Raw genomic sequence first — 13,321 nt, forward strand, 5'->3', positions numbered from 1 at the left:
ACCGTAGGTGCCCATAAAGTACAAAAAAACATCAGGAATTTCCAAGACATCTCATCTATCCAAGATGAGTTACAGTGAATTGGCACCCTTCCTGTAAAACAGTTAAGAGGACACTGAAGTGGCGTACAAAGCGTTATATTATCATAAGGTCCTTATGTATTTGGACTATATCTAGGGGCTATACCATACTGCTAAAAGGTATTCCTGTGAAGTGTATTAAACTATATATTTATAAAGTACATACTACTGTAGTAGTAAAAAAATTAATTGGCCCCGTCATGCTCTTTCTCTGCAATATCCATTGTCCCAAGTCCATATATTCTATTACCTCCACACATGTATTCATAAAATCTAGTAACAGAATAATGTACACCTAAACTTTCACACAACATGGCACTGCAATGTCTTTAGCACCACCATTTCAAATGCTAATCACCGATACGATTAGTAGCATCTTATTCTAATAAAGTGGATAAGCAGATATGATGGCTTCACCTTTTAATTCATGTCTGTAGACCTTAGTAATAAATTATAAGGTGACGTTAAAGTGCATCTTTACACATTTACAAAGCCACTAAAACCTATTGTTGATCATAAGCAGCCATGTTTTACTGGACTTTTTTTCTGCATTCTGAAATGTCATATTCCTTATGTACAACGTAGTGCCATTAGTTTACTAACTGTTCTCGTCAATGGACTTTATTCGCCAAACATTTTACTGAGCATAAAATGACTAAACAGGTTTGTTCCATCGATTAGGAAATATTTAAAGTACATATTTTATCATTACTGTGTTTCTTTCTTTAAACGGGCACCCTTTTTTACTGTGCTTTTAAGCTCCTATTTTTGCCAAATCTTTCCCAGCATGCACCAAACATTAAAGAAGTTCTTGCCTGTTTCGTATAGTGTAGGACTATCTTTGGTAATCACATGTCATACACTATGATGGATGAGAAGAATGTTACAGGTGATCCAGATTTATCATGTGACAAAATGAATTCAAGTTATGTTGCAATAATAGTGACAATGTAGGATTCATCACTAGATTTTATTCATACAACATGAACAAATATCTACGGCTGGTCATAAATTGGCAGATGTCTCACTGAAGCAGACATTAAGAAGTCCACCCTCCAAATTTTGAAAGCTCCGCTGCTGCACTGATCCAAGTGAAAGTTCGGCCCCCCCCCCCCCCTCCTTCCCAGGTCTCAGAAGATTGCAGGACAAATCACAAAGCACAGCGCACCTCGCGCGTGCACAGTTGAGAGCTGGCTGTGAAGGCACAATGCTTCACTGCTGGTTTCCCTCAGTGAAGATGACAGTGCCTGCACCCAAAGACAACTCAAAAATTGGCTCGGGTGAAGACATTGCTGGATTCCAGAGGCAGGCAAGTGTCCTTTTATTAAAGGGTCACTAAAGGAAAAAACATTTTTTGCTTAAAAGACTGTTTACAGGGTATAGAGACATAAAAGTTAACTTATTCCTTTTCAAAATGATTACAAATAGATAAAAATCAATCATATAATGTGCCTGCAGTTTAGTTTCACTTTTAAACTTGTTTCATGTTCCTGTGAACTAGAGAGACACACAGAACAAAAACAAACAAATCCAGGGCAGTGTTTTGTTTTTAAAATTAATCTGATTGGTTCTGTTAAGTTTTAGACACACAGTAATGACAGCTTAGACCACCGTGAAAAGCTCCCAGTACTGTGGTTATAAGGAGCCAGACAACCAGGAAGTGTGGAGATCACAGCAGAATTACAGCAACTTCAAAGCAAAAACGAACAATGAGGACATGAAACCAGTACTGCAGTAAGGTAAAGGAAGCTATTTAACTAAAAAAAAAAATTCCTTTAGTGACCCTTTAAAATATATAAGCGAAGCTCCAGTCTCCCCCAACAAAAATTTAAATCAGCAGTTACAAATACTTTATCTGCTGACTTAAAAAAATTTAAGCTGGCCATACACTGATCAAAATTCTCCTGGTCCGGCAGGAACAGGGCAATATTTGAATAAGCATGTGAACGTACCCACTTGAAGGAAGTTAATTGTTTATTCGACTTTTGTCAAAGGGACTTTCAAGTCCATATTGACGGACAATTAGCCATTCTCTTAGGACTTTAGAATGTCAGCATTTTTTATTAGATAGTCAGACTATGCACAAGAGCCAAAGAAAAGCATCCTTTGAAAAGTCATTTGACAATACACTTGCAGAAGGAACACATTGTCACTTCCAAAAAAAGTAATGCTTCATACAAGGAAATTAAAAGGATGTTATTGTCTAAAAACACTTGCAGCACAAACAGCGAGTGCCAAAACTCAACTTGTATCACAGAACATACACTTACTAACAGAACAGACAGTCAACTTACATGGAAAAAGCTTAAAAAAAAAATCTGTATTTTTATAACCATTATTTACAGAATGCAACTTAAGTCTGCAGTAAGTATATACCATACAAGACAACTTTGTTTTTATGCAGTAAAAGTGTTTACATTGGTAAGTGAAGAGGTTAAAGGGTTTAAAATGGTTCTAAAGAATACAATTTTACCTTAATGAATTGCCTGCATTAAAGGTAAAAAATGTTAAGGAATAAGTATTGGCCCCTCACCCCCGTTTACTTACCCGAGTCTCCTCATTCGATTCAGTGCTGTGCTCTTCTCCCCCCCCTTACTTCCGCCCGTGTCTCACTGGCTTTGCGGGGGTATGTCAGTACTGGCTCCCGCTGCTGTTAATCAAAGCCAGCGATGAGGGAGTGGGGCCGACGCCATGGTCTGTCAATGGATATAGCAGCAGGGCTCAGGAGCGAGCATGAACAAGTGTCCCCATGGAAAGTGGCTTCCTATAGGGCACTGGACAGAGAAAAAGGGCCAGGGGCAATGACAGGAGACCCGAAAAGCGGAGGCCGCTTGTGCAATTCCATTGCAAAGAGCAGGTAAGTATACTATAGAAATAAAGGAATATATTTTGTACATAAAGTGTCAATATAAAACCACAGCGCTATGAGAATAAATTAATATTCAAATCTAGATATGCAAACACAAGTGTACAATGTGATATCACAATATTAAGTAAATAACTTATAAACTTGTAAACATGCAAAGTAAGTGAAAAAAAGTGAGAAAAAGTTCGTGACGCTACAAAATACGTAACGTATTCAAAAAAGAAAATTCATGTGACTTCAAGAGTAGTTGATCCACTTTCCAGGACTTCCACCACACCTCAGTGTTCAGTGCTCCAATCCCCCTCACAGTGGACACTCACCACAATCATATGCCTCCCACTCTCGTGTTTGGCTAACGAGCTTGTAATAAGAGTATCTCCAGGGTATCACCAATATAAATCCAAATGTTAATTCCGAGAAGATTCCAAAGTGATAATGCAAAACAAGAAACAAGAAAAAAAAAAGGGGCGTGGCCTAATCCATGTTTGAAAAGGAAAGAGAGAAAAGAAGTTCCAAGTTACATCTAGGAGTGTTTGCAGCCATCTTTCAGCTGTTTTTGTGTTATCGAGTGAAGGAGTTATCATTTGAGGTGGTGTGCTGTGCCAAGGATTGCGGTGAGATCATTCGGTTAATCGAGGGTCCGCCGTGACCACTATTATCTACAGTTAAGGAGTTTGAAGTGTGCAGTGATCTGCTATCACACAAAGCTGTTTTTGTGATTCTGATTTGTGAGTGCAACTTTTGAAGGTTCATTTGAGTGTTTTAATAAACTGGTCTTACGTTTTTACACTATTGTGCATTTTTTCTCTTGTTTTGCATTATCACTTTGGAAACTTCTCGGAATTAACATTTGGATTTATATTGGTGATACCCTGGAGATACTCTTATTACAAGCTCGTTAGCCAAACACGAGAGTGGGAGGCATATGATTGTGGTGAGTGTCCACTGTGAGGGGGATTGGAGCACTGAACACTGAGGTGTGGTGGAAGTCCTGGAAAGTGGATCAACTACTCTTGAAGTCACATGAATTTTCTTTTTTGAATACGTTACGTATTTTGTAGCGTCACGAACTTTTTCTCACTTTTTTTCACTTACTTTGCATGTTTACAAGTTTATAAGTTATTTACTTAATATTGTGATATCACATTGTACACTTGTGTTTGCATATCTAGATTTGAATATTAATTTATTCTCATAGCGCTGTGGTTTTATATTGACACTTTATGTACAAAATATATTCCTTTATTTCACATACTATCTATTTAAGCAGCAGCTAGGCGCTTTAACTTCTTTCCATCTGGCGCAGTAGTGGGTTATCAGTCGGGCGCAGTTGTTTGATACCCCAATCATCACAAGTATACTATAGAGATGTTATTTTTATAATTTCCTTTAGAATCACTTCAAACCTAAGCACATGTAAAACATATGAGTAAATTAGAAACAAGAGCAGAAGAGATACACTTACAATGACTTGGACCAGACTCTGATGAAGGGACTTGGCCCGAAACACATTACTGGAGGGGCCCTTCTTCCGGGTTACTATTTTGGCCCCTTGTACCACTTTACTCTTGTGATCAATTCACTGCCTTTCCCTGGGGGCCACCGTCCCTTCCATATATTCTCCATTTATTGCACTTTTCTTCTCCCAAACCTGGCTGCCAAGTGAGAAACTGATGTAGCAAAGGTTGTTGTGATCTGTTTTTTTTTTTTTTTTTTGTAGGAGCAAGTTAACTACATGATCCATCCCATTGCTTGTAAATGTATCTTCTAATCATTCATTTATTAAAATAAGTTTTATCTACACTATCCAATGCACTCTGTTCTTGTTTCACACAATCCGTTATCTGGCCTTGGAATATATACAGAGCTTGCAAGGATTAGCAGTCTTATGCCTGGTTACCAGGGAAGCACAGTACATTTGAAGATTTACAAGTAAAAATACCTATACAGAAAACTACAATAAATTCATATGAAAAACTTGAGGTAAACAGCATTCTAAACAAAGGCATACAACTGAATGGATACTTAAGACCAGGCATAGACAGGATATGCATAAAGAAGAGACATGTTCCAGTAATCTAACCAGTGAAATTCAGGTCTACGGTTTTACCTGCAAAAAGATTTTACATTTTGGTGAGGTGCTCTTGTGATATACACTCCTCCGTCAGTAAGAGAATTCCACCCTTTCCAGATTTGGCATTACTTTCTGAGTTAGCTCCTTACTGAATTTACAACAGCGATAATGTTAATTCCTCATGAACTACATGAGGTAGATTTCCAAAAAAAGGTGCACTCAGAATCTGGCGCAGCTCTGCATGGTAGCTTCTAACTGCAGCCTTGGCAATAAAACCTGGAAGCGGATTGGTTTATATGCAGATTTTCACCAGATTTTGTGCTCACCGGTTTTAGCAACTCTAAATGTATACGCATTTCAACTGTGTGAATTAAGCAATAAATCTGTCATATATATGATTAACATTAGATACTTTTTTAGTACTCCACTAGAGGTGCTGGCCATTGCATACACATTGGCATCTCAACATCAATGGAAAGGATTTACTCATACTTCAAAGTGAAAATGATCAACTGTGTTCATGCTGAACATATGTTTCAGTTGTTGCAAAAATCACATCATATCTAGAGTATAACCAAAGTCCTTAATTTTAAATATAATTATTTATTTATTTTGATTGTGTAAAACTTTAAATTGCACTTTTGTATTTATCTTACCTCAGAAATCGGTTGGCTTTGTTGTACCAGGTCCAGTTCTTGAGGTCTAGTCATTTTGTCAATATCCAGGGAATCCATGCTGGAGGCTGCTGATGTGATACTAGAACGGGAAGAATTACTAACAGAACGAAGATCACTATCGCTGACTGTGCCTGCTGAAGCCGTTCGCCTGTGATGGATGGTTACAACTGGTTTAATATCTTCCACAACAACTGTCTGCCGTGCTGCCTCATCCATGCTTAGAGAGGCTTGTTCCAGCTGAGCAGTGATATCATCCAAGGAGTAGTTGGCATGAGAAGGTTTGGTTATTTTTCCAGATGAGGAAGGCAATCCCCGTAAGCTGCTCTGTTTGGTGCTTGTACGGCCAGCAGGCGGCTTCTGAGACGCTTTACGTTCATGAGATTTTAGGGTGTTCCTGGAGGACTGTGACCCAATGCTACTAAGTTCCTGCTCAATAGAGCAGAGATCAGCCATAAGAGCGTCTAAATCCACGGTATCCCCTTGATTTAGAGCTTCTACAAAGACAAAAGTGTCAAACTATAACATTTAGAATATCATATGCCTAAACAAGTGTTTAAGGTCAAATAAGGTTACAGCTCCAAAATAGGTGTATCTTGAGGGCACTGCAGAAATATATTATAATATACACAATATATATTAAAATGTACTATTTATAAATGAATATATTATATATATATATATATATATATATATATATATATATATATATATATATATATATATATATATATTTTCCATAATAGGACTACATAGCTATGGAGCTGGAGCAGGACGAACTTGTGTGCAGTCTAATTCAACCACATGGCAATCCTGACATGGTAAGGCAGGGTAGGGAAACATTCAGCTTCCTAAACTGTAGTTACAAGATTTCTTTCCCTATGATGCCACAAGTACTTTAAGTATTTTTTGTACCCTGTGGAAAATGCAATGTAAAGAGCGATTAACAAACTAGAAAACGGAACAGACAACATCTTAATGTCCTGTTCTGGCTGCAAAACAGCAATAGAAAATGAAAAACTGAGAGCTTAATGTTAGGATAACACTAATGATTATACTGAAAGAAAAAATGTATACAGCAGAAAGGGAAGATATATAGTTCAGCCACTCTGGTACAAAAGCATTAAGCATTATTCAGCTTGTTCTACTCATATACAATGATATGGGTCTTCATTGAGAACCAACAATGGCAGAATGTCCTGCCAGTAGATTTGTATTGTGCCATTGCAGTGAATTGTCCTGTACACTGTACACCTCTCAAATGGTTTATAAACTTAATTGTAAATAACTGTCTTTTTAAATTGCATTTTATAATTCTATACATTTAGTTTTGTTAGCCTTACTGCATTAAAAAAAATAAAAGAAGCAAAATAAGAATCATTGTGAGTAATATTTTTATACAGGATTATCCTAGGTCAGTGATGGCTAACCTTGGCACCCCAGATGTTTTGGAACTACATTTCCCATGATGCTTATGCATTTTGCAATGTAGTTGAGCATCATGGGAAATGTGGTTCCAAAACATCTGGGGTACAAAGGTTCGCCATCACTGTCCTAGGTATCCCAGCAGTACACAGTTAAATGTAATGGATACAGCACCAGTGGTCAGATATTACCATATACAGTCACACTGAGTCATTACAGGATGTGAGTTGTCTCACCTCCTTTTATATTCATGAATATTGTTTGTATAGCACAAATAATTTCCTGCTAACATGTTTGTAACATATTTTTAATCATCCTTCCGTCATGGCACAGAAAGATTAGTAAATGATTTTCCCAGATGCTATAAAGACTAAACAATTCGGCACATAGTTGCCATTACTATATTGTAGCATAAAACTACACAACACAGGTATACCAAAACTTCATCTTGACTTTATAAGCAACTCCAGGTCCATTTAAAGACTGGAATTAGCATGTCAATTGTTTCAGTGTACACTGTGAACTAGTTTAACCACTGTAAGGTTTACCCCCCTTCATGACCAGGCCATTTTTTGTGATACGGCACTGCATTACACTCCCCCCCCCACAAATAGAGATTTCTTTTAGTGGTATTTAATCACCTCTGGGGGTTTTTATTTTTTGCGCTATTAACAAAAAAAGACCGACAATTTTGAAAACTATGGGATAGATTTATGAAATGTATGATTCGTTTATTTATTTTTTATTAGTAATGGCAGTAGGGCTGGGGAAAAAATCGATTTGAATCTTGAATCGAGTTGGGAGATCAAATCGATGCAGGATTTTGACCAAATCAATTTTTTTTCAATAGGACCAGCGCTCCGCGGACTAGGCCGCAGCCTTTTCCCAGGATTGCGGCGAGCAGGATTTTTTAGGCGAGGCCACGGCTTCGGCCTAGTCCGCGGCCTTTTCCCAGGATTGCGGCGGACTAGGCCGAAGCCACGGCCTCGCCTAAAAACTCCTGCCCGCAGCTCCTTAACCACTTAAGGACCCGCTCATGTATAAATAAAAAAAAAATTATATATATATATATATATATATATATATAATGTCCTGTTTTTAAAGATGGATATCTCGGTAATGGCAGCAGCTGCAGCCACAACCGAGATATCCATATCTTCAGTGATCGGTCCTGTAAACGATAACGGTGGTCTCTGCGGCGGATTCGCTCTCCCGCGCCCTCCGCCGTTTAGCGGAGCCGATCGGGTCCTTTCCTGCTCGACAGGGATAAGAGTGAGGGCAAGATGGCCCCCACCCGTCCCCATAGCATAGCAGGGCGAAAGTGACGTCCAAACGTCTTCTTAAAGCAATATTTTTTCAAATTACAAATGTTTTTTTTTTTTTTTGCATTTAAGTCTAAATATGAGATCTGAGGTCTTTTTGACTTGCGCGCAGAAGTGAACGCATACGTGAGTAGCGCCCGCATATGAAAACAGTGTTCAAACCAGACAAGTGAGGTATCACCGCGATCATTAGAGCGAGAGCAATAATTCTAGCCCTAGACCTCCTCTGTAACTCAAAAGATGCAACCTATAGAATTTTTTAAATGTCGCCTATGGAGATTTTAAAGGGTAAAAGTTTGACACGAGTGGGCGCAATTCCACGAGTGGGCGCAATTTTGAAGCGTGACATGTTGGGTATAATTTTACTCGGCGTAACATTATCTTTCACAATATATAAAAAAATTGGGCTAACTTCACTGTAGAAAAATCCTAGCAGCCCTCACCCTATACTCATTTGGTCCATTTTCTGTACTTTAACGGTTGATAGGAAAAAGGTATTTAGAAGTTTATATTAAAACTATTGCATTTCCATGTTCTGTGTACTGTTGGAAACCAGATATAGTGAATGCAGGGTCATGGGTTTAGCAACACTTAAAGTTAAAGCTAGGCTAAAGCAGGCTCAAAAAACACAGTACTTAAACAGCGATACAATGTTTCCTGGATTGCATTGCCAGTTCACTAAAGATTACCGGTTGTCTCAAAAAAAATTTAAGGAATGTATAGTGTTTAAAATATATTTAATGTTTTATTATATTTAGAGCTAAAAAATTCTAATTTCTTTTCAGCCAGGAAAATTTGAAAATACATATAACATTTTTCACATTTAACTCTTTAAGCCAGCAAGCAATGCATTTTTGATGGTTGCCATTTGTCTAAAAATGCAATAAAACTAAGATATACAAAAATGTTTATAAACCTAAAAACAGGCATTTACATAAAACGGATCATATAATAATCCCCTTTAAAAAATAACAAATCATAACTTACCATTTAGGTTGTACATAGAGAACCGGTATGAAAAATTTGCGAGATTGGTCTCCTGGCGCAGTGGAGATCTTTTAACTGGTTCTTCTGGCTTCTCTGTATCCAAGCTCTAGATGTAAAAAAAAAAAAAAAGCATTAACATAAAACATAGAAGTACTAAGGCAACGCCTTAAGCAATTATTTAAAAGTATAAAGCCACTCTCTCAAGGGGCAGACTCCACCCCTTGCTTGCTCAGCAGGAAATCTGTCCGATTGATCACCATTCAGCAGGCGGATTGGCTTGTTCGTGTCTGCTCTGCCTATGCAGAACTTGCACAGCCCGCTTTTCTCTATGGACGGTCGAATGTACACAAACCACCTGTCCGTTTGCTGCCAACTGTCATCCTATCTAATCCGCAGCTAGACGGCACTGGAAAGGATCCCTAAATGTCCGTTTTTATCAGATCGGATTGGATGTAAGCAGATACATATGTCCATTTACAGCTGTCGTTCCACAGAGGAGAATGAACGTCTGATCAAATCCACCTGAAAAACTGATTAATGTGTAGGGACCTAACACTTATCAAGTAATAATATATTTTTTACATTCATGTGCAACCTTATTTTTATTTTTTTTGTGAGCTATTGGCAAATTAAAAAATAACCATAGGATGCAGGCGGTCAACAACCTGTTTAAAAAAAATGACATATCCCTAGAAGGCTACCCTGTCCTGAAAGGTGACAAAACAATTGTGCCATTTAACTGACTAACAAACAGCATTGTTACCATATTACAGGAAATGGAAAAAAAAATCTACTAGCAGGATCTGCAGGCCACAAAGCTACGCCACAGGGGGAACTGAAGATAATAAAAACACTCACTGTCAATGCTAGTGACAGGCTGAATCACATAAGTCATTTTACACATGTTACAAGTTAAAAGAAAACAGCCACACAATTCAGTAAAAAGGTACTATAGCAACAAACTAAATACAGAGTCTAGAATTGCCACATACATGTTGCACAAATCTGCTAGTGCAGGCTTAGTAAATTTAAGGGAAAACAGTGTCTTTCTAGCAAACACATATTTATAGGGTTTGCAAAGTCTCATGATTTTTCACCTTAAAGCGGAGCTCCACCCTCCACCTCCTGCTCGTCGGAACCCTCCCCCCCTCCGGTGTCACATTTGACACCTTTCAGGGGGGAGGGGGTGCAGATACCTCTCTTAAAAGACAGGTATTTGCACCCACTTCCAGCCACACAGTCTGTGGGTAGACTGCGGGCAGGACGTTAGATCGCGCCCCCCCGTTGTGTTCTGGGAAACACTCGGCTCCCAGAACACAGTGGGAGCAAGTCAGCACGGCACAGCATGACTCGCGCATGCGCCGTAGGGAACTGGGCAGTGAAGCCGGAGCGCTTCACTTCCTGCTTCCCTCACCGAGGATGGTGGTGGGGGCAACAGAGTGACGAGCGATCGCTCGTTCTCTGCTGCGGACGGCGCTGGACTCCAGGACAGGTAAGTGTGCTGAAATTAAAAGTCAGCAGCTGCAGTATTTGTAGCTGCTGGCTTTTAATATTTTTTTTCAGGGGACATTCTACAATGGGCATGCGAGCTTCACATCTAGACAACAGCAGCAATGGAGGAATGTGACCTGGTCTGATGAATACAAAAATGGTTTGAGGAAAACGACAAGTTTGATGTGTTAATTCAGCCTCCAAATTCTCCAGATCTCAAACAAGCATCTGTGGGACATGCTGGAAAAAGTCCAAACCATAGAGGCACCACCTTGCAATTTACAAGACTTAAAGCATTTGGTAACGCCCCCCCCCCCAAAAGTGAATTTAAAAAATACTGTATACATTTTCTATATATATATATATATATATATATATATATATATATATATACACACATATACATACATACATATATACACATACATATACATATATACATATATACACACGCACATACATACACACACACACACACTGACTTTGACCCCAACACTAGCCATGACCTAGGCCAAACTTTGATCTAGCCTTTTATTTAAATTTTTCTCCCCTGGCAAGCATAGAAAGATACAATGCATCTCTTGAGACAACCCACTTCAATGAGGCCACATACAGTATATGTGTACAGGCAGCAGGAAGGGGTTAAGGCTGATCCAGGTTTCCTTAAATCATGTTGTACAATACAGTGCTTGTGCTGTGTAATTTGGCCCCTTTTTACACCTAAAATACCTGGCTGATCCTGCCTTGCTATACCCACCCCATCTATATTAAAAAGCATTGGTACATCTTCCTGAAATTCGGTTCCTATAAAACAATTTCAAGGATATTTATGAAGTAATTTGAAACAAAAGAACCTTTGTATCTTATGCTTCCAGGAAGAAAGGAGTAGTTTTTTTTATGTGTCATCCTACCTGTTTATCCAAGCATAAAGGTGTCCATAGATGAATGTGAATAAGACAACACAAGACATTCCGCAGGTGCTCACCTGTGTAAGTTTGTCCAGTTCTCCCAGCCAGGCTCCAAACATCTTGTCCAGGTCCTGGTCTTCCTTATCACTGTCTTCTTCTGCCCCATGGTCAAGCTCCTCATCAGATAACTGCTCCATCTACAAGCAGGGTAAAGAACAAATTCAATACATGCATCATACAACCTTAAACTGTTAATCAAGGTAATCAATGTTTGCATGCAGCAGTTTACACACCTATACAAATGTTTACGTACACATATTGCAAAACTGGCAATGAAGAAGAATCTAAGGCTCAATTCATACGGGTGTATATAAAAAAATGTTAATCTTAAGGATCTGAATGCAGCTGCATTGTTTTCAGTAGAGGCATTCACACAGCTGCATAAAAATGCACTGACTTCAGATCCTTAAAGGGGTTGTAAAGGTTCGTCATTTATTTTCTAAATTGGTTCCTTTAAGCTAGTGCATTGTTGGTTCACTTAACTTTTCCTTCCATTTCCCTTCTAAATGCTTTTTTTCTTTGTTTGAATTTCTCACTTCCCGTTTCTCCTCAGTAAGCTTTCCACCATAATCCGAGCTGTGGAAAGTCATTTAGAACAGCTTACTGAGGAGAAACAGGAGGTGAGAAATTCAGTGAACCAACAATGCACTAGCTTAAAGGAACCTATTTAGAAAATAAAAAACAATCCTTTACAACAACCCCTTTAACACAAAACAAAAAATCTGCATCCGAGTACATACATCTACACATATAGCATTGGAAAAAAAAAAAAGACGGACGGACAGAACAATTTTTAGGCATAACAAGCCGAACTATCGTATTTACTGATCATTATGCAGAAACCTTTGTTCCTTGCCTTAAGTAAAAAAAATTACGGCTGTTTTAACCACTTCCTTACTGGGCACTTAAACCCCCTTCCTGCCCAGAGGACTTTTTGCGATTCGGCACTGCGTCGCTTTAACTGACAATTGCGCGGTCGTGCGACGTGGCTCCCAAACAAAATTGACGTCCTTTTTTTCCCACAAATAGAGCTTTCTTTTGGTGGTATTTGATCACCTCTGCGGTTTTTATTTTTTGCGCTATAAACAAAAATAGAGTGACAATTTTGAAAAAAAATATATATATATTTACTTGTTGCTATAATAGCTCAATTTTTTTATTTATTTTTTATCCTCAGTCTAGGCCGATACGTATTCTACATATTTTTAGTAAAAAATAAAAATAAAAAATAAAAAAAATCGCAATAAGCGACAGGTTTGCGCAAAAGTTATAACGCCTACAAAATAAGGGACAGAATTATTATTTTTTATTATATTTTTTTTACTAGTAATGGTGGCGATCTGCGATTTTTATTGCGACTGCGACATTATGGCGGACACATCGGACACATTTTTGGCACCATTCACATTTATACTGCAATCAGTGCTATAAATATG

At 38.4% G+C, this 13,321-nt stretch overlaps 1 protein-coding gene across 7 annotated transcripts in view; it reads right to left on the minus strand.

Moving 5' to 3' along the window:
* The window catches only part of RAPH1 (Ras association (RalGDS/AF-6) and pleckstrin homology domains 1), a 257,678-nt gene that overhangs the window by 106,919 nt on the left and 137,438 nt on the right, over nt 1-13,321 (minus strand). For all 7 annotated transcript variants that reach the window (XM_040357282.1, XM_040357279.1, XM_040357283.1 and 4 more), the window contains 3 exons: nt 11,903-12,022; nt 9,427-9,532; nt 5,675-6,189 (listed from right to left, as the gene is read on the minus strand). In XM_040357282.1, the coding sequence (XP_040213216.1) occupies nt 5,675-6,189; nt 9,427-9,532; nt 11,903-12,022 (741 nt within the window). The remainder of the gene's footprint in view (nt 1-5,674; nt 6,190-9,426; nt 9,533-11,902; nt 12,023-13,321) is intronic.

The sequence above is a fragment of the Rana temporaria genome, chromosome 6 (genome assembly GCF_905171775.1).
Source record: "Rana temporaria chromosome 6, aRanTem1.1, whole genome shotgun sequence".
Classification (NCBI taxonomy): domain Eukaryota; kingdom Metazoa; phylum Chordata; class Amphibia; order Anura; family Ranidae; genus Rana; species Rana temporaria.